Consider the following 23,142-nt stretch of genomic DNA (forward strand, 5'->3'; position numbering starts at 1 on the left):
CAAGGACTTGAATTCACAAGTTCTACTAGTTAACTGACATACCTTGTTGTTTCCAAAGAAAACATCTCATTTTACACATGATGGTCTGTGGGATGGAAACACACAATCTAGGAGGTCACAAACTTTGTGGAATGGTGAATTGCTGGGCAAACACCTATGGTCCGAACCTGTGTACATCATTAACATCTTTTACAGCCACGCAAATAATGACTGGCGATGACATTTACTATGAAGCTCCATCTTCAAAGCAACCACTAGAATCTCATGTCGATAGGAGGATGTAAGGGGATATATGCCTGCACAATGGTAGTTCTTAACCATAAGGCAATTGTGTTTTTGCTGACATGTGCTTTCAACACCTGGGATTGGGGAAGAAATAATCTTTACCACGGATGCTGCTGGTGCGATCAATGTAAGCTTTGAGCGCGCAAACCAGACAAAATAATGGACACAATAACAAGTTAGCATCATCTCCAGTGCCAACAACAGACCGATAAGGGCAGAATAGAAAACCGCCAGTTCAGTTGTCCTGGTAATTGAACTTCTGAAATCCCAACAAAGTATCAAATGTACAAAACCATGACGACAATGCTCAAACTTGACTCTATTATGTAAATGGCGTGCAGCTCACTCTTTCTTGCTGCAGTCACTGACAACTGGAAAGCCAATTTCCTGGATAAATCAGTAAGTGAAGCATTTTTAAGGGAGTCATAAAGTGCACCATGAAGATGGTCTAAGACAGATTCCATGCAGGTGGTCGAAACTTCAATTTCTGATTTTCAAGTCTGAACGAACACAGCGTGGCCTGTAATTCTGGTTCTCCAAGTCAGTGGGAACCGCTAAAATTGAATTAATTGCAGCCAAATATGTGGCAGTTGTGACTCCCTTCAGATGCCTAGTCGTCCGAAGATAAAGCAAAAACTCTGCTGTCAACTGTGAAGATACATTCAGCGGATCCTGTTTCCTGAACACACAAAAATGCTCAATCAACTGCCATTTGCCATCATACAAGAGTCTAGTAGAAATTCTGTGTGCCATCACAATGGCTTTGGTTGCTCTGGCCAAAAACCCTTTAGCACTTAGTGCATTCTTCAAATGATCCATTTGTGTAGATTGAACCAATCTGGACCAGGATGCTGTCGACGGCTGTGAGGATGTACGATAAGGTTTCTCCACATGGGTAGTGGCAGAGGACTGCCTACCACTAGATTTCTTAGAAAGGAAACCAACTCCTGACCATCCACCATGGCGCGACCAAAATCAGTTGAAGGCAAGTTGTTGATTTTAGCAAGAACTTTTTGCATAAATACTGAAAGTGGAAATGCATAAGTGTGGAGACCTTCCCACGCCCAAGCAGCCGGATCTGGGAATGGTGAGACATGCACTTGCAGTTGATGATTTTAACTCGTTGCAAACAAGTCTATGTGCAGAGAACTCAGGGCTATTCCCTGGGTGCAGCTTGGGCTCTGTCTGGCCTCAAAAGAGCATCTGCCAAAATGTTTTGGCACAACAGTAAGTGCTGAATGGTCATTGACAGACCGAAACAGATGAAATATCTGGTCAAGGAGAAACTGTGATTGGGTTGACCCTTGTTTCCATATGAACCATACCACCATTGTGTTGTCCATGGCGACCATGAGACAAATTCCGTGTAGCCGATCCTTTCCATGACTGATGGCAAGAATCACTGCATCCATCTTCCTGCAAATTCACAGACCTCTGATACACATCATGAATAGCATTCTTAAAAATTGTAGATGATGACCAAGGCTGGTGAAACATTACTTCCTTTGAAATTCCCACATTCAACGAATGACACGCATTGGCAAGCGCAGTGCAAAGGTGTTCACGAAAGGTCAGTTAATCACCTTGCCACATCATCATTGTTGTTAGGCAAGTCCCACATAGTAAGAGACTTGTCAATATCAGGTCCCAGAGAAGGAAGAGAGGACACCAAACAATTGGCAATCCAATCATACACATGGTTATAACCGAGGTGATCAGATTCAACATTTTCCGCAATCCAGTCATACACGTGGTTATAACAGAGGTGATTAGATTCAACATTTTCCTCATAGTCTGGGCAAAGTTTCTTTCGGTAAGATGGCTACATCATTGACACCTGAGGTACAGAGCGTGCCCTGGAAATACTAGAAGGGACTGCGACATATGAGCCTGGGGCACCTGATACAGCGCATAGTATTGACCCATTCGATGCTGGGTCGAGCACCAAGTGACGATGCCAGAAGCGCCGGAGCGTCAGAAACGGTGACATAAGAGGTGACAATATCATCTGGACGTAGATGACCGCTGTGCACAGGGAAACAGTAGACACACTGAAGTTAATATAGCATCGAGGTCACCCCATCAACCTTAGAAGATGACATTTTCTCCCATTGTTGCTTTTGAACAAGGTGCTTCCTAGAAACCTGTAGATAAACATACAAACTCTTTGGTGAAAGTCCAGCACAGGCACATTTATGGCCAAGGGAAAATTGAGTAGTGCAATTCAAACAGTGGCGATGAGGGTCTTTTTGAGACTCCCCCCATTTATAAAGAGCTCAACATGCACTGTACATATATCTGCAATAAAGCAGAAAGAGAAAAAACAGAGAACGCACATAAGACATTGCAGATAATAGTAAAGGATACAACAATATAATTGAGAACAAAAGTCTCAAGTCACTTAAAAATGAATAAGAAAGAGACCATAATACAGACAAAATGGAATATAACTCTTGTTATATTATAAGAGATAATTAACTACAGAAAATAGAGAAATGCCTACACTTTTCGTTGAACAGAACAGTGGTATTGAAAAGAAAAAACAGAAGTATACACAAGTCAGTTTATTAGCTGCTATATAAACGCAATAGGATATTCCACCAGCTAGCAACCACACGTCTTGCAAGGCGAAAAGCAATCATCTGAGATGGCTAATGTCACCTTCTGGAGACGCATGCACAGCTGAGTAGCAGCCAGGATGATGAAGTGATTGCAGTCTACGTCTTTTCACATCGCCTGGCCGGCTGTGAGCAGTAAGTGCAGGAACTAAGTACTGCACGATTAGTTAAAAATTTTGATCTGCAGTATAACTATATGCTTAAGCCTTTGATGACATGGTTACCATTACCTTGTATTTAAGAAAGTTGACATCCATGAATATTGACAAAATGTATTTTTTTTAATAAAGTTGATATTTTATACTTATCCTGACTCACGCTTATTATGCTTGTCTCCTCCCTCTGTGCAAATGATAGTGGAACACTTGAATTCCCTTGACGTTCCCATTCTTTGAAGAGGGAATAAAATCACACTCATCCATGAATAATCTCCTTTTACAGTGGTGCTCTCATCAGTCAACTGTAGTGTTCCTCTGTGGGTCATAACCTGAGGTGAGGTGAGCAGATTGAGAAGACACTGTCAAGTTCATAGTTTTAACGGAGAGAGTATTGCTTGCGATACCATGGCTTGAATCTTGAGCAAATGATCCTATCCATAATGCCAGAAATTGTAGATGCTGTTTTGATCCCAAACTCCAATTTTAGTAGGTTTACTAGCCACTGCTTACTGTGTCAGCAGTCTGATGATGAAATCCAGTTGCAGTCTGAGTTGACTGGCTGCTTGATGAACTTGAATCCCCTCGTCCAAATAGCTCTCGACGAGGTTGAGTAATGATGTTGGTCAGTCGCTTAAACAAACAGAGGTCTGATGATATTCCAAATGGCTAACGTTCCATTGAATGTGACGACTGTTGAAAATGACAGACAGAAAGACATACAAACAGACAGACAAAGTTTATTCAGTAAACGGCTACGGCCCCATCATACAGTCAAAGATATTTCTTGGATTCTGGATGTATTGGGATGTGTAGATAAGCATCCTGCAGATTGATGCTGGCAAGATAATCTGCTGAGTGGACAAGATGCTGGAGTTCAGACAGGTGGATCATCTTGAATCTCTCAGGTTCGAGTAGATAATCCTTGCTCAATTCCTTCATGTTGTAAATGAGTCTGCACTTTTCCTTGGAATTTTTCTTTGGTACCAAGAAGATTGGGGAGTAGAATCTGGGCGTGAGATGGTGTTGACAGTGCCTTTTTCTTGTAAGGACTTTATGGCCTCAGCTAACTTTTCCAATTGATCCTCTGCAAAGTTGAAGAGAACTGGTGGCGTAGCCTTTAGCTGAATCCTGTAGTCTGTCCTGAGAGACAGAGTCGTCTTGTAGAATACCCCAATTTTCCCAGTAGCGTTGCAGACGTCCATCCACTGTGGAAGGTTGTACAGGAACGGCTGGGGGTGGAAGACTACAGTCATTCTGAACCTGATCTTCAGTGCTTCTTGCTTCTGGCACAACTGCAAGGGTGTCTCTCCCAAAGGTACTCCTTCTGCTTCCAGATGAGGGATAAAAGGACACCATGCCGCCCAGACTTTCTGGATTGCGGAAAACTTGGGGCTTCTTCAGGTATGGTTGAGATGTAGAGTAGAACAACAACGGCCAAGGAACCAATAGACTTTATCATCATGACTTCTCCTTAATCACGTGTAATAATCTCGGTGAGGTCTCCTGTTCCTCCATGGTGACTAACGGTGATGACCAAAGTGCTCATAGTAACAGCTTGGTATATCTGTCACTCCAGGAAAATGTAGTCAATAATGCTTGTCTCCTCATGACAGACAATCCTGCTGACATTGAGGCCAGTGATCAGACACAAATTGCTGATACTTCTATGTAAACAGACCTGATAAGATCATCCTATCCTCTTCAGTTTCTGGATTTCTAAATCAGTAAATGAGAGCTTTGTTAATATCCTGAGCCTATACTTGTCCAACAAAGGTCTGTTTAGCAGTGGTGTATGACTGTGCCATCCTTTCATCATCTACTTTATATGTTCTGTTCCCACCCTCATTGATAAGCTTATAATTCTCATCCACATGCAGGGCTTTCAAAAATGGTTCCATTTGATGAAGAGGAAATCTCCTCGTGTTAAACAGTGGAATGTGTTGCTTCTGATACTTTGTAGGTATACCGAAGGCCGTACTGAGACTGATTGGTTCAATCGGTGGATAGGTGAGCGAGTCAAAGTCTTCATACACCAATTTATATGTAAGGGATTCATTTTGGATTCCTTAGAAGGAGATCCCAATCCAGACTGTTGGTGATCAACGACATTACTTTTGAGTCCTAGAAGACAACCGCTCTATCTCATCCAATAAGGATCAGCGAAGTAATTCTCTCTCTGCATTACAGTCATTTCTATTCATATCCATGCGTAAATGCCTTCGCAAATGCTTCATTTGAGAGTTCTCCAAATGTCATCCTTGTGACAAATGTCTGAATATTCCTTCCACATACGTAAACCTGGTGTAGAGTAATCATCATTCCATGAAAGTTTTTACACATGCGTGCGAACATGCTCCAAATCCAATGGCGATGACAATCCATATTTTGATCTGTAACATCTTGGGTATGCATGTGGCAAATCCTTTCTGCTTGAACGTGGTATGTGCGGACCTTCCAAACTTCTACGTCTAGCTGTAGCAGGTAGCCAAGATCTTCTCAAACAAGAGTTTTCGTCCATGCCATCCTCTTCGTCCGTGAGTGCATTCACGCCTGCTGATAGTGCACGCAGGGTGACAGTCATTGAAGATGATTTCTATCTTATTACATCTGCTAAGCAGTGCTCCATCATATTCATCATCTGCTATGTGAATTGCTTCATCTGAGAGGCCTGTGTCAAAGTTCTGCGTAGCATGCAGCGAGGTAGATGATGAGTCCAAGTTGTTGAAGTTGTTGTTGTAATACCAGATGTCAGTGGATGCAGAAGGCCATTTGATGAGAGATGTGCTGATCCCATTGTTGTTGCTAAAGACTGTAGTAGTTGAAGACTGCGGAGATGACTGATGACTGGCTCCTCGGGTAGTAGTATTGGTGGTACGATCTCTTCACTGAAGGCCTAAACGCTGAACTTGAGAGTGCCTTCTAACATTGTCCCTCGCATGTCTATGAACAGCAAATAAATACAAGCTAAATTCTGTTTCAGACAGCTTCTCACAGAGTTGACAGTGAACACTGGAAGAGCAAACTGCAATGCAAAATGGACATAACAAATGCCTGCAGCAGCCAGTACCTACAACGGGAACACAATGTCATCACACAAAACCCAAGTTCAAGTGATGAAAAACATGTCCAACAACTAAAAAATACACAAAATTCATGAATAATTTTAAGACATAATGATAATAAGTACAGACCAAAAGCCATATACGGCACAATTTAGACTAAGAAATAGGGACTGCAAAGTGCCTCCAACAGTTCACCAGGGCGATAGAAGAGAGAGTGACAAGCGTGGCTGGCCATGTGATTGATACAGGTGCCAACAGTAAGGCATGCTACTCATGGGTGAGTGTGATTGTACGTCCTGTTTAAAGACGGAATTTCAAGGGATTTCAACTCTTCCAATATCATTCACAAACAATCAGGAAATGAGCATGATAAGCATCAGGATCAGGAAAAATCTTAATGTTACTATATTATGTGTTAGGACATTATTTTTTCATATCCATGAACGTGGGAGCATATGATGGACAATAAATGACACTAACCTAAACCATGTATCCATCATTATTCAACCTGAGATTCAACCTCTGCAGGCCTTTCGGCGTTACATTTATGCATTTGTAAATGGTAAAAAAAAACATTTAAAGTTATTTTAATGATCTTTCAGAACCCTTAATTTGTTTCCCTCTATTGCACTGATCACATTGCCATAGTTGACAATTCAATAAGGTTAAAAGCTTCCCACCTTCTTCTATTTTCTCAACGTGATTATTTATTGACTGAGTTTATAGGTGACAATATGAAACTTGTAAGCCCTATGAAAGATATTTATTATGTAACTTGAATATTTGGTAAACATTCAACGACTGCTAATGTACTCAATATAATTTCATAATACATGTACATTCCTTCCAACTACAAGTAATAAGTGTTATCTTGTAGAGGAGCACACTAAGAGATACTAGGCCAACTCTTCAGGTAGATGCCGTTTGAGAACCAACACCCCAGTCATATACAGGGTACAGTTAGTTGGCATGTTTGCCGTCCTTCTGTGTATTAATAACAATAATGTTGATACTTATAGTGTGTAACAGTCAATACATCAAGTATGTTCAGTGCACTACACATTATTACCCTGACAGAAATGTCTTTTCAAACCTGCTACTGAGCACTGAATCTATGTTCATTGAGTAAACCAATACTGACATGGAGTTGCTGCCCTTAATAAGTTTGTGTCCATGACAACTGACATGTAAACATGACAATAGATCACTGGTTGTGTTTGGTAACTGCAATAAGAAAACAATAGATACATATTAAATAGTGTTAGCTCCAAAGGCTTTGACAGTAGAAGATGGACAATGGACACAGTGAGGTGATATAAGCTCACTTGACTTTCAGTTAGGAAAGCTAAAAGAGTGCCACTGAAACAGCAATTAAACAGCTGTATTCATCATAATCATAATCATCATCCTACCCTGACACTCTCTGCCAGTCTGCGTGCCATTTCAGATGAATTCTGAAAGCGGATCATTGGGCACTTCTTCAGTGAGAGTAAAACAGCCGTTAATCCTTGCACTGTTCTCTGTAGAGCATGTGGCGCCCATGTCAGTGACTGCAAAGCATATAGACACATCATAAATTTCTGGGAAACATCTATATTTCTTCAAATTTACGTAAACTAATCTATAAGGGACATCATTGACCCATCAACCATTGTCATCAAATGATCTACTGTCAGTCCTTTGACAACAGAAAGCACCATGCACTTAAGATGAATGAAGGAAAATCCTTTCATCACAATATCCATGATGATTCACAAGTAACCCCTGCGAAACTCAGTTCATGAGTTCATGAAGTCTTCATGAAGTTCATGAAGACTTCATGAAGAGTTCATGAAGTGTTCATCAACTTTCGCTTTAATCTTCATGAACTTACTTCATGAAGACACACTTCATGAAGACTTCGTCAACTTCATGAAGTAATTTCACACTTCATGAAGTTTTGTTACTTCATGAAGACACACTTCATGAAGACTTTGTCAACTTCATGAAGTAATTTCACACTTCATGAAGTTTTGTTACTTCATGAAGACATATTTCATGAAGAGTTCTTCAACTTCATGAAGTTATTTCACACTTCATGAAGTTATATGTTACTTCATGAAGTTTTTGTTCATGAAGTAAGTCTAGTCTTATTCACTACAAATTTCCAGAGTAAACTACATTAAAAAGAAAATACAGAATAAATATTACAAGCTACAATACTTTTATTCATGTTAGATAAGTTGTTATGTAAACGATTACAGATGAGGCATAAACATACTTTCAACATATTTAATTAAGTTTAAATTATCTGTAAATCCTATCTCTCGTGGCATTACTAGTGTTTGTCTAGTAATTTTTGTTGTTGTTTCATAATTTATACAACAAACAATGCATGAAAGAACGCTAAACGATTCTGTGCCTAACAGGAGTTGTTTTAGTAACATAGGGACAGTTCAAGTTAAAACTTACCTTCCTAAAATAGCTGCGTAACCAGTTGGTACTGAGGAAGTTTTCTACTTGTCTTCCTTATTCATATTTACTCCATAAAGTAAAGTTTTCCTGTCAAAATCGTCTCATTTCTTTGAATTTCTCCCGTGATTGCTCACGATCGGACATGCATGCAGATACTTTACTATCGCAAGAACGTCTTCCGCAAAGTTCATAACGAAGCAAAAACATAAAACTGTCAAAAACATTAACAGTCGACTCGGTACTAGAAAAAAAAGAAACGTGGAAAAATATTTTGATATCGCCATGCTTCTGACAGCTTTCATAACCCGCAAGTTGATCTTTTCGTTGAAAACATTCAATGCTCTCGATTTTAGAACACATTCCACTGTCACTCCCTGTCCAGCACGATATGACCCTAAAACTACGTCAGTTTAGACTAATGAAATCAAATTTATGACCAGGGACAAGTGCATTATAAACTATTCTTCCAAGTTATGATCGACAACGGAACGTGAACTCAGAACATGTTTTTACGGGATCCCCGCCGTTGACAATAATACGACATGTATATTGACAAGTTCTGATTTCGATATTGATACATAAATATTGTAATTCTTGCCATTATTTGTTCATAAGATGAGAAATTATACACTGTCGGTATGATGGAGTAACTTTCGCGCCAAAACTGCCCCACCCTTCGTTCTTCCGAAATCTATTGCGACTTTAAGAACGGATAACAATAATCATACATCTTATTTTATTTATAGACACGATTTACTCCTGATCTAAGCTTTATATTTACACTTATTTTTTCTTTTCGATCAAAAAATGTCTTTACTTCAAACTTGCAACATTCTATACGGAAAGACGCGACCGTTTCCCGGCATGACGCCATTGCTGCTGTCTTCGAGCGCGAGAGCGAGGCAGAAGGCGCCAAATGCAACTTCGCCAACAGACAACGATTCAGGCGATGAATATCACTAATGAATTTGCGATTCGTGCATTTCGTGGATAATGCAACAATGGATATGTCAAGAACTGACTCAAGATAAAGGAATCGACTAGATTAACTGCCTATGGATGCATCCCAAGGTGATTTCCATGAGCGGTACGTAAATAACAACAATTTTGAAATTATTTTGAGTGCCGGAATATGCATAAACAAACATTGGTGAAGGGATAAGCTTTGAGGAGAATGACAGAAACATTTTTTAAACATATAGAAGTGTATCAAGTGTTGTTTTACACAGTGTATGTCTCTTAGTGTCAGAAGGAAAATCAGTAATGTGTACGGAATGATAATGTGAACGTTGTGTACGATGGGACTTACACAGGGGCATGTAATGCTGGTGGCTTAAATCTGAGCACATGCAGATGGTGTCAGAGTTCAAGGTGCTAGTTTGGTGCTAAGTTTGTTTGGTTTAGATCATAAACAACAAAATAAATTCAAATGAAAAGGGAGATAATTGCTATAGGCACTTTCAGGGATGTTTCATTTTCTCTCTGTCGTTTTTGTATTCACTTTTGGAATAATTACAGATTGTCAATTAAAAGTGAATGTGCCACAATGTTTAGTCATCTATTTGAGTTGGAAATAGGTTCAGTTACATGAAGATACGTTTTTCTATTTTATGATGTGCTGATTATTTTAAGTGTTGGGAAATGCAGATATTTCAGAATATATTTGATTATGAATGTAGACTAGTGATTTAAAAGCCAGTTTTGTTACTTGATTTGCACTCTTTGTATTAAAAAAAATAATTTAAGGTCATCAGTGTAAAATTAAATTATTAAATTATTTAAAATAGTTTAATTAATCAGGTGAAAAATTATCTGAAACAAGTTATATATACTTAACATTTTGAGCAATTTTTTTTTAAAACAACAAAGTTTCAGTATTTGCTTTAGACTCTTTGAAATGGAAAGACTATGATTAAATGTTGTTGGTTGCAATGTTTTTCAGATTTCCACTGGGCGATTCTGAGGAAATGGGGGCGATTCTGCAAATGTTGAAACACAAAGATGAAGTTCTCGATGATTATATTCCTGAGCCAAAGTGTTCACTCTTCGCACTGAAGACTTCGGTTTGATTTGTAACATGAGTACAATGTATGTAGCCCTTCTCTTGAGTTCCTTGTCGTGATATTGCTGGAACTCAACTCACTCAGTCACTAACCATTCTTAAACCAATGTGGGCATCTTCAGTGATGTTACCACTGCTCTTCCTGAAGGTTCTTCCATCCTGTGTCTTCTGAGATAAATTGTGATGCCCCATGTACAACTTCCAGGTAGATGATTAAAGGCCCTGTTGTAAATTCTCTTTTGGTTGTGACTCTCATTGTCTACTTAAAAAACATATAGTCTGAAGGGATTACACTTTCTGAAATTGTATATTACAATCTACTGCATGAAATGGTGTTCCTAATGAGTTCATTTTCCTGGATACAGACTGATTGACATCCAATTTGTAGTAAAGATAGAACAAATATATATGGATGACAGCTTCTTTAATTCTAGAGCACAATGTTTGGATACAGGTTTTTGTGTTGTTTTTAAATAATTAATCAGAATTTTCTGCTGAAGATTTGAATAAAAAGGAAATCCCATCAAAATCTAGTTTTCTGTTTGTGTCCTCTTTGCTGCTTGATATTTAATTTATGTTACATCTATTGGTGATGAATTTATATGTTGCCTGCCAGCTTGCATGGCATGGTCAGATTATGTGACTTGTGTTGCAGAAAAAGGCAGGAAGTATCTTCATGAATTCTTCATGAACTCTTCAGGACGTATCTTCATGAACTCTTCAGGGAGTATCTTCATGAATTCTTCATGAAGTATCTTCATGAAGTATTTCATGAATTCTTCATGAACTCTTCATGAAGTATCTTCATGAATTCTTCATGAACTCTTCAGGAAGTATCTTCATGAAGAATTCATGAACTCTTCATGAAGTATCTTCATGAACTCTTCATGAAGTAGATGTCTCATTTAATGTTCATGAATTCTTCATGAAGTTTTCATGAACTCTTCATGAAGAAACTTCATGAAGTCTTCATGAAGAATTCATGAAGAATTCATGATCTTTTCGCAAGGGAATTTTCTGGGACAGATGCTTTGTTATGATGTTTTCTAGTGTATATCAAGTGGATATCCGAGAAATCACAACTATTTTGTGACCTACAGGTATGCCATGTAACCTTACTGATAGTATACTAGGCACATAAAGAAACTGTGCATTGTCAAAATATTATCCCAGTTGACAAGTACGATAACAATGTCAAAGGTACATATAAACTTTAATGGAGGGATCATGAGACCATAACAAGCCAGGAGAATTTCAATGGAATTGTCAATAACAATGACATCATGAGTCCACAATGGGACAGGGGTCAAACGACCATGTCACAAGCTCAATAACGAGTATGTCCGCCATCCGCATTGGGAACAGCAGTGCATAGACGACACGTAGAGCCTATCAAATGTGCAAGGAAGGCTTTTGGGATGTAACACCAGATTCTCTCAAGATCTGTTGCAAGGTCAAGGACATTATTTTTAATTAGGCAGGAGTTGAGCTTTCCAAAGTGGCAGTATTGTGTGGCATTCATTTGCTCTGTTTCTCTATACCAGAATGCATGTGCATTAACATATTGCACTTCTCAAGGCACGTGCATGCATGTTCGTACATGTCACTTATCTCTGAATTTAAATCCTTATGGGTCTACACAGGTTTGATAAATTTAGATTTAAAATTTTTGTATGCACAGTTTCTTTCTTTATGTTCCTAGTATATAAGTACGTATAGCCACATTGAACAACTAACATGAACTGAAGATTTATTCAGCAATTACTAAGGAAATGAAGACAACTCTGGAGGACACATCTCTCACAATGATAAAGTCTTAAAAAGTTACTTGCTTGGCATTCTAAAATTACTGTTTGCACTATTTTGTAACAAACAGATAAATTTGCCTGAGCATTGCTCATCTTATCACACTGCTTATCTTGTCACACTGCTTATCTTGTCACATTGCTCATCTTATCACACTGCTTATCTTGTCACACTGCTTATCTTGTCACATTGCTTATCTTATCATCTGACACATCCACCACATTTGGAGGTCATCGGAGTATATTTTGCACAGGTAACTGCTAGTTCCTGTACATTTTACAAGACAAATACGACCTATCATGCTGTTATCATGTTTGGATCATTGATGGTTATACAAAAAAGAAAAAAAGAACACAAAAACTGAAGAACAGAGTCTCCACACACTTACCTGACAGACACCAGACAGGTTGAGGGAGAACAGATGTGGGTTTACAGCAATATAGTCTCCAAAGAATTCCTGTAGAAGAAGGCCATACATTTAAGTACATGATTCTTATGCATCTTCCAAAGCTGAACTTTTCATGTACACAAGCTGTCCACATAAAAACAACCCTAACCTTAATGATATTATAATGATATTATAACTAAATGTTTGACCACATCAAACATTTGATGTGGTCCATCATTGGAAAACAAGAAAGTAATTTGTATTTAGTTACTGAAATATCACACAGTCCCACACCATCACTTGTTTTACTGCTGTCACTTACAGTAGACTCCAACAAGGTCTGATTCCACATACATACACAATCATACTTTTACCAGAATATGAGTACAGCCAAGAAAAAAGTCGCTATCCTTAGCTTAACATCAATACATTTATATATTCAGATAGCTATGGTTCAATTCAAACCTACAACCTTTGCAACGCTGCCATATGACATGTAGTTTGACTTGTGTGGGCAAGAGATTATAGGTTACCTGAACTTCTCTAACCACCTCCTGATCATCAGCCTCTGCCAACAACTTCACGTCTTGTTTGCTGATGACGTTACTCCAATCTGGATCATTCAACACGTTGGGAGAAATTACTGCCTTTGAACTATGCACAAACACAACATATATTGGATAGGTTGAAAAATGATTTTCAAACAGCTAACAAGTGTAATTGTGAAACAGAAAACCCCAAAGTGTTCCTATCAAATTCCAAATTAACTGAAATTCCAAATAATCAGGAGGAACATTTGTATGGAACAGGAAATGTATACTGGATGTTATATCGTCATGAATAAATGTGCTGATGCTGTCAGTTCACTAGCAGTGATTTCAAAAAGTGGCTACAGTGTAAACCTCATAATTAGAGAAATACACCAGAGAAACTTTCAATGAACAACTGTATGTATGACACAGCAGTATCTTTCTCTGACACAACATATCAGGATGCAACCCCCTAGATGCCATTTTTTTTTCAGGCCCACATATTCATAAGGTTTGGAAACCGAATGTTCTGTATCCATAAAATTACACAGAAATGTAGAATATTTAATTTCCTATCCATTGGTATAAATAAAACCGTGGCAACCTCAGACACGACTAAATGTTGTCCAAAACTTTTGTATGCGTTTGAAAGCAATGAATTTCACCACTAAAAGCACTCTATGATTTTGTCATCTTTACGAAAAGTGTGAACGAAGAAAATACAGCTTGATGTCTGAACGACATAAGTGTATACGTATAAAGATAAGGGGGTATATAACTCTGCTATGTTTTCCATTAGGTCAATGTAACTCAGATCACATGGAGAGAATTTGCTGTGGGTATGGACAGTATATTTCCGTTATGTTTTGTTTACAGTGAACCGAACTATTCCAATACCTTGTTCTCCAATGTGAGCAGATACCTTTTGGAAGTTTCACAATTTAAAAGAAAAGATGGCAATGTACTACATTATAAAGCAGGTAATTGCCATATGGATGGCCCTATCCAATACATACGTTAGTTCTTTGATTATCTTGTTCTCCTGTAACAGATGTGTTTTGACTAATTTTGCATCATTTTCAACGGAGCCTTAGCCATATCTTCAACACATTGAAATTACCGAAAATAATACAACATTTTAGCTGATGTCAAAAACACTACTTTGATGATTAGCATATATCTGACTGTGTGAAAGGTCTCAACTGTCAGAATTCAACGCTCTTCAGACAAAACATAAAATGAATGGTTTACCATTGAAATAGTGTCCTGAATATATCAACAATTAGACGGTTTTACAACATATCTTATTGTGAGCAACACACTTACCTGTCTGGCATCAATTTAGCATAAATGAAAAATAACATTTCAAAACAGCTGAATATTCACTCAGGATGTAAACTTTTCTTCTTATGATTATGTAATTATTTCTCTTCATAAGTATGTAATGACAGGTAGAAAGAGATCTCGTTTTTTAGTATGGAACTATTAGAATATGAACGTGAGGTTTGTCCAAATTAAGACATGACCTGGTTTATATAAAGTTTAAACAATTATCGATTGTATTAGCAAAAGCAATGATAATGAATCATCAAACGTTTTTGACAAACTCGAAAAAGGTCAATCAATTTTCATAATTGTTTTGTCTATAAAAATGACACAAATTCAATGAACAAGATAATTCCTTTAAATATGTGTGCCTATACATTTCATAAAATGCATAAATCATTTTCATTAATTTCATCAGTTTTACTTATAAGGTTGAATTAAACTGACGTTTATTAACCTGTTCATATGAAACTGCAATAATGGTCCCATCGCATTGAGTATTGTACATCACAGGAACTAAAGTACATTTTGCAGTAATGGTTATGTCTGAACCTCCAACACTTGTGTGGTATAGTACAATTAATGAGTCAATTTCCCAGGTAAATATTATTCAAGCTTTCAATGAATAAAAGCGTATACCCTATATCCACATGATACAATGTTGAACAAGGATAAATGAATGAAATTAGTTTCATGAAAAATATCTGAACGATATGCAAAATATGCATCATAATACTGAAAGTGCAATCAGATAGGGCCATTGTGCTTACTCTTGTTCAACCGATTTTCAACTCAAAGAAACTGCCTAATATGTGCAACAATGATGACATGTGACATCACTACCGATGACAGATTTCTTTTAAAATGGCGGCTTCAGTGAAACGAGTACACAGGATTTTGGTAGGCCTCTTCCCTTGATTCAGGGATTGTTTGTACATAAATATGAGATGTAACTAATTAGAATGATTCTGACTATCTGGGTATTGTTATATGTTTTATCATTTACATTGTAAATAACAGAAGAAGCCAGAAATGTTGATAAGTACTGTTGTTGTTCTGCACGGTGTCAAGCTGCATGGAAACTTTGACAGTTTCTTACGAATTATCAAATGATTGCATTGTACCTACTTTTAAATTGCTATTTCTTGTTACAATACTATTCCCCTAAATATTCTTAGTGTATTGAGCCATGTAAGCAAATGATTAAATGGCTGGATGTTGGAAAATTTCCGAAAATGCTACGTAGGGTAAAATCAGAATTTTTCTTTGTTTACATTTCAAACAAGCCCTGTCTTTCGAGCACAGCATTAATTTTCAAACCAATATCTTTCGTTTTGTTTCATCTAGAGAGTTTGTATTGGTGACAAAGACAATTTGTAATTTGATTCTAAGATTTATGGGGAATTCGAAGATGCATTTGTCGCAGCTGACTATGAAAAAAATGTGATGTAATAGGCATCTCAAAACTGGCCTTCTCAAAACATGATTTTGTCAACACTATCCAATATGATGGAAAGCACACTTTGGTGTTCATGTAAGTGTATTTTCAAAAACATCCCAACCGATTCTGGGTTCATCGGCGATATTTCAGATATATCATTATTGGTTATATGAAAACTTGATATCAGTGATCATTAATATTCTATTTATAAAATTCAGTACTCCCAGTAATTACCTGATTTACATATTTCAAAACATACAACAAATAATGCTGTATATCGCGATTTTCTCCTGTGTGCAAAATGGCAACATTTACGATGAATCCAATTTAAAGTGGTTATTTTAAGTACTTTAACTTTGTCTAAGATAATAGTGAATGATATCAATGAACAGAGAATTTCACGAGAAATTCAAGGAATTTCACGAGAAATTCAAAACTGAGAATTATGTTTGTGTGCGTGATATATTTAGAATTTCATTTGACTTCAAAGTGAGGGTTTAAGTGGAAGGACATAAACATCCCTGTGGCATCCTGTAGGTTAATCACGGAAAGTTCAGACTTGCCTATTGCTTAGTAAAGATACAAATTACTAGTAACAACACAGATTTATGGGTCTCTATTTGATGTTTTGTCTTCAAACAATTGGTACGTTTTAGTGAATTCTCATTTGGTTGTGGTTAATGCGTATTTCATGTGGGGTTCTTTTGGTTTTTATTACATCAGTAATTAGGCAACACGCATTAAGTCCAAACTTACATGGTAAGCTTTAAGTCAATTTTATGCATCAAGCATTTTATACAGAACTGTGATAACTCTTAGAAATCCACAATTGTAGTTCTTCAATAAGTACACATTAATATGTAAAGTGTTAAAAAAGAACACTTCGGTAAAAAATAAAAAACTTTCTTAATCACCTACTGGGAAATATCAAACCATACATACTTCTCCAAGCAGAAACATTCCATAAATATTTATCTCTCCTGAAACAATGTCCATCTGAATGTCATGCAAGCATGGACTTAAATCAGGGCTGTTTAACTGCTGATGTAAAAAATATATAACAATAAATCCCCATAATCCAAACATGAAAGCAACACAGAGTGTGCTTACATTTTCCTTCTGTTAAAAAAAGTCGATACTCAATCTGAAACTGATAAAAATGGTTCAAGTATATTTGTTCATTTGTGAGTAAGTATGGTTTCACACTGCTTTTAGAAATATTCCAGCAACATTGCAGAGGGACACAAGAAATGGGCTTCAGACACTCTACCCATGTGGGGAATTGAACCCGGGTCATCGGTGTAATGAACAAACCCTTCAACTGCTAGGATACCACACCATCCCTAAATTAGGTCATTGACAATAGTTGTAACAGATAAACAAGAGTCATCAGAAGATGACATATCCCCCCTGCCCCCACATATTTGAAAGGACAAATTATCCGACAGTTACTTGATGTTTGAATCATTTCCATGGAAGTCAGGAAAAATAGAAATGCCATATATCTGTAAATAGCAAAAAGGCACCACTTCAAGATCTGACGGACGGACGAGGCGTCGACTATATCCCCCAGCATGTAATAAAAAACTGTAAAACATTTACGCAATGTCGAAGCATCATGTTGCTGTGCAAATCTATATTATTGGTCTTATGTCCTCTAGCATTGGCTCAGTGTAACAGCAGTTTCAGACAATAAATAATACTCTGACCATGATGAAAGAATATCATGATTTGTTTTGTCTTCTTTCATATACATCAGACATTTTCAGCAAAAGAAAAGAAAAAAGAAAGTTTCTTGAAACTACTCACAAATGTAATAAAGTCCATACTTGGGAACTCGAAGTTCCTGACATAGGAGGTCCACGTTCTCCTTGCTGGGGCGGAGGAAGGCAATACACTTGAGATGCTTCATGGTCTCCCGCCCACTTGTGTCAAGTCTTTCAAACAGATACACCTCTTTCTGTAGGATCTCAGACTGTGCATAGACCATGCTTACCACACCGGTCTGAAGAGAGAAGAAAATCCACTTAGAGTCTGAACCACAGTACATCCAAAAGGAATCAAGATAACCAAAGCAACTTTCACATTTAACATGTAAACAAGATTTGGGGGGTGGGGAAGTCCACATACACACTGAGTGACCATGACCTTCAATGTCATCCTATCACATGCAAGGACATCACTTCCTAAGAACATTATGTGAAGCTATAAATATGAAGTCTCCATACCATGCGGACAATATTCATGGTGCTGTCTTTGAATCAACATATTGCACATTAGGTATATTTTTCAGGCGTTGGAATAAATAACTAAACAACTGTCAAGGATGTACACAGCTTTATAGAGACTTGAACAGCACTGATACAAGAATAGACTTTTTCTACAAGAACTCTAGTAATTGCATCTTCTGTAGTTTCAGAAGTTCGACCGATATTGAGTATTTCGTTCCACTTTGGTGAAAAAATCACTGATGATTCTGTTCACTAGGTACAGATTCCACCATGGTTGGCGAAGCAGTTCTATTCTGTAGTGTTAGTCCCATGAAGTGTGATTTAGCAATGTGGGTTTTTTGCATTGCTGTACCAGACTTGACTGTTGCATAAGTAGGTTCATGTCCAGTATGAATCATGAAGCCGAATCACTAGATCTTGCAAAATGTGAGCCAGGTATGTCTAGAGAGCGGATCATTTGGGGTCTTCATTATAGACTGTCTGTAGATTGTCTGCAGTGGATGTTAGCATATCTGCCAGATCTACAAGTTCGATGCTACCCTCAAGCATAGCCACGTTAGGGTGAAGTTGTGTATCTCGGGAATGATCACAAGAGAGAGATAGGTTTGCCGGTGTCATTCTAGCAGCTTCTGAACAATGAATGATAACCACTTGTGATGATACACAGTAGCTCTTCTAACAAGTTCACTGAACACATGCCAGGGAGCGGTACAATGGTGCAACCATAAAAACCAAAGGTGGCTGGTTTGAGTATGGAGGGTTTCACTGTAGCAGATGAGATTGTAGAAGGAGTCAAAGTCTAAACCTCGTCACATTCGGAGGGATGCATGTGAGAACGCTGAATCTAGTTGCTTTGACGAGAGATGTGTTCGGTGATGTGGTGTTCAGTGAACCACTTTAACACCACACTCAGTAATATGACAGCTGTCTCTTTATACTAATGTCTGGACCAAATATTCATGGATTCCTCAAATGACTTCGCTATTCTATATATATAATTTGATATTTTGTACTTATCTTAACTCATGCTATTATACATATGTGCTCCCTTGTTCCCCATGGGAACTATAGAGTCAGTGCTCCGAATACTGTACATGTTTGGTCACAGGCATCACCTGAATCACTTCGGTTACAAATACTATGTCATGGCGCATGTTGCTTAAAAGGTCATCCAATCATCTTGCCTGCTCATTAAACCAGTTGCGCATTCCGTTTTCCATTTTTACCATGTGTTCAGTCAAAAGAGGCTAGCCTCAGTCATTTAAATTTGTACAGAGTGACTGTAATACTGTACGCTTTTTCTTCTAATATCGTACACATATTTTAATTCCGTACACTATATAAATGACACTCTCGCTGCTGTTAGTGCTTAATACAATTTACATCTACTGGTTATTTATTAACTTGGAATAATGACTGGAGGTAAATCAAGTTCAAAACTATATTCATTTTTACATTTCTTTATTCATAATTATCAGTAGAATATAATGAACTTGAGTTGATGAAGGGTAGGGGGGTCTTCTTTACTAACACATTCCACTGGAAAATTTGAATTGCAGTGACATAGTAACAGTGCATCACTGTCATCAACGGTTTGAGGTTGAATCAGCGCGTCCATCCAAAGTTACACAGTTAACTGTTAACACTTCGGATAACAGAAGCATGGGAATAGAGATTTCACTTAGCATCATAATGAAATGAATTTTATGGTTTTGACACAAGGAGTTTATGCACTGCAATACAGGAAAATAGTATTTCAAGTGTCATTAACAAAAAAAAAATGGAAACTGAATCACTAACTGGGAGCACCTGTAGTACAGCAGCGCACCACAATGTCTCGTGGGGGCAGTGTCGATATGTTGTATGTCAAGTGTCGCCAAAATCAAGATATCCTGAAATGCATCACAAAAGGTAAGAGTTTGAACAATACAAGATTATAATACAGGATGGGCAATAAGACTTTTTGATTTAGTGGCGTTATTCTGAAGACTGGATTTTTATGCAATACTTCTTGTGGGCGGAGTTCCCATAATTATACAACTGACCACTTTACCTCATAACAGCGTTTTAACTAACGGGTTATATTACATGATCAGCTTATGCAGGATGTCACATTTTTTCTGTTGGCAACAATGACTGCTAATAATTTGGCACACTAATTTGAATATATGTTGCTTAAAATACCAAATACAGAACATTTCCTTCCAGCACATATGCCAATCAGGTAGTAACAAGTATTGTTTATCATGCGCTTGATTTTATTTTAGAACAATGACTTGCTCACTAACACAAAATGAAATAATTTTATCAAAACTAAATGTTGCACAGTGCCATGAAAACAGCAGACCAACACCCATGATTAGTATTATAATTTTGGACTCCCAAATTAGTAACCAGATGTCATTATTATGTTGTAGAACACCTAGCGGTTTCACCTGCATGGAGTTTCGGGTGTCCTAAGAAATAGTGACAAGTGACAAAAAAAATAATAATCATTTTTTTGTGTGTTTTAGCGAGTAATTCATCGATCTAAAATGAATTTCAAATCCTTTTGGTATTCATAAGATAATCTTAGATTTAGAAGCTGGCTTCCCACCCTTCTGACGAGATTGCCTGGCTTCCATACACACTTGTTTTTCTCTTTCTAGCCTCTCTTTCTCATCTCTTTTTTCTGTTTTCATCTTAATGATCTCATCGCTCGTCAGAATGCGATGGGAAGTCAGCTTCCATGGATTTGATTTTGATTTTCATTACAGGGGGTGGAAGAGAAAACTCGGATTTGATAGCGTCCATAGTCTCAGCCTCAGACACTGTAGCTATTTCAACAACTAAGTTGCCTGGTTCATCTAAAGAAGATGGAGTATCACCTGTCAAAACAGACAAAATGAAGTCAGCGTCAAACAGGAGAGCCGCGCCCTCTGGTAACGCTGCTTCAGAAGTAGATGGATCCACTGATGTCCCAGCTATTGGTGTAGCAGACGACAACTGGAATATCAGCAACTCCTTCTCCAGATGACTCAAAGTCCACGTCAAGGGGTTTGCTAGGGGCAAAAGTCTTATCTGGGATGGAATTCCTATTTACAGGGAATATTCCACATTTCCTAAATCCACTGCAGACATTTGAGGGCGTCAAAGCATTACCGTAAGCTTGTTTGAACAAACAGGGCCATTCCCATTTGGTGACTAGATTATTGGGACTTTGCACCATGAATTCGCTGGAAACCCTGTTCCACTCCCTACTGAGTGGGCCAAAGACTGATTTGTCAAGAAGGGCAAAGCCACTGGGTTGTGTGAGGAGGAAAAGCTAGGATGGTTACATCATCTGCCTTTGCCTTCTCAAGAAGCCCAAGTGTTTCTTGCGAATTGTGGCTGTCCAGCACTATAAGTTGAGGTTTCTCAGGTGCACAGTGTTTCAGGAAGTGGGCCTCAAACCACCCTTCACCCAGAGTGTCCTCCATCTATGCACGACTCTGGTATGTGTAGGCCGTGCCAGGCACTCCAGCCGGAGTACTGTAAGACTGGAGGCATTTTGGGGTCTTCCCCATTACCATGGCCATAGGGGGGATGTTGCCCCCCCCCACAGCAATCATGCAGGCTAAAACCGTGACATTATCACTTATGTTCCCCACACGCCCAGGAACATTTTAACACCAGCTACCGCCAGAACTTTGATTGGTTTGTGTGTCAGCGGAACACTTGTTTCATCAATGTTCTATATTAAGTGTGGTTTATTGTTCAGTTGAAGACTGTGGACAAGTTCCTCAAGTTCATCAAAGTAATTATTTGTGACACACGGATTGAGCATTCTTGCCCTCAGATGTATGTTGGGATGGCGCTTCATAAAGCCAGCTATCCACCCTTTACCAGGCATGCCATTCTTGAAAGGAGTTGTCAGCTTAAGTCTCAAGCACATATGTGCCACTTTTAGCACCAGTTGACGACAGGTAATGCCGAACCCTGTTAGTGCTGCGGCCTTTATTTGGTTGGCAATCCCATCTTCAACGGCCACCGATAGCACTGATGGGCCAAGACTCCCTCCCTCGGACATCCCCCCGACATGATCACTTATAGTCATGATAGTCACTTTGTAACGTTTTGACGCAGTATGGAAAAACAGACCCTGACCCATAACTGCGGCAACTGCAGGGCCTGCTTGGCATGTTGGCGTCTTCTGCCCATCTAAAAAAGTAAACACGAGACTGAAGTTATCTACTTTAAAACTGTCCAATTTGACACAATACTGAACGAACATGTTCCAGAATTGTATCTTGTTGGCATCTGTTTCGGTCATAATCACAGACATCAGGTCTTTTAGTGTCTTTTGATATGACATTATACGACAAACAACTTCTGTCACTGCAAGTCTTTACCTAGAATGTTCTAAAGATTTCCGCAGCAGGTCAAGTGTTACTTCAGCTTCGTCATCCAGAATTAAGGTGTTTAAACCTGTATGGGTCGACTGCAATCACTAGTTCATGACCACTACCAAATGATTCGCGGCGCTGAATGGATTTTGAAAGTGCCATTTTCTTTAAAGTTGACAGTATTGTTATTGATATTATTTGGGATTATTAATTGTAAAAGTGTGATTTATGCGTTTGTGTTATATAAAATTGTATTAGCTTCTGTGTAAATAACAGTTTGGCTGACTGACAAATTGTTCTACTGTGTTGTTGACATGTTATGAATATGTATAGTTTATCTTTGTGTATTGACATTTAAGTATTTGTTGTTACAACATTCATGGATTAAAATATGTAGTTTCCATTGGTATGTAATAT

The 23,142-nt window shown here is 38.1% G+C and overlaps 1 protein-coding gene across 1 annotated transcript in view; it reads right to left on the reverse strand.

Moving 5' to 3' along the window:
• The window catches only part of LOC137278135 (vacuolar protein sorting-associated protein 45-like), a 64,814-nt gene that overhangs the window by 36,049 nt on the left and 5,623 nt on the right, over positions 1 to 23,142 (reverse strand). Inside the window, exons 2-5 of the mRNA XM_067810305.1 lie at positions 17,940 to 18,135; positions 13,367 to 13,446; positions 12,834 to 12,902; positions 7,536 to 7,673 (exon numbers count right to left, since the gene is read on the reverse strand). Coding sequence (XP_067666406.1) covers positions 7,536 to 7,673; positions 12,834 to 12,902; positions 13,367 to 13,446; positions 17,940 to 18,135 — 483 coding nt within the window. The remainder of the gene's footprint in view (positions 1 to 7,535; positions 7,674 to 12,833; positions 12,903 to 13,366; positions 13,447 to 17,939; positions 18,136 to 23,142) is intronic.

The sequence above is a fragment of the Haliotis asinina genome, chromosome 3, assembly GCF_037392515.1.
Source record: "Haliotis asinina isolate JCU_RB_2024 chromosome 3, JCU_Hal_asi_v2, whole genome shotgun sequence".
NCBI lineage: Eukaryota > Metazoa > Mollusca > Gastropoda > Lepetellida > Haliotidae > Haliotis > Haliotis asinina.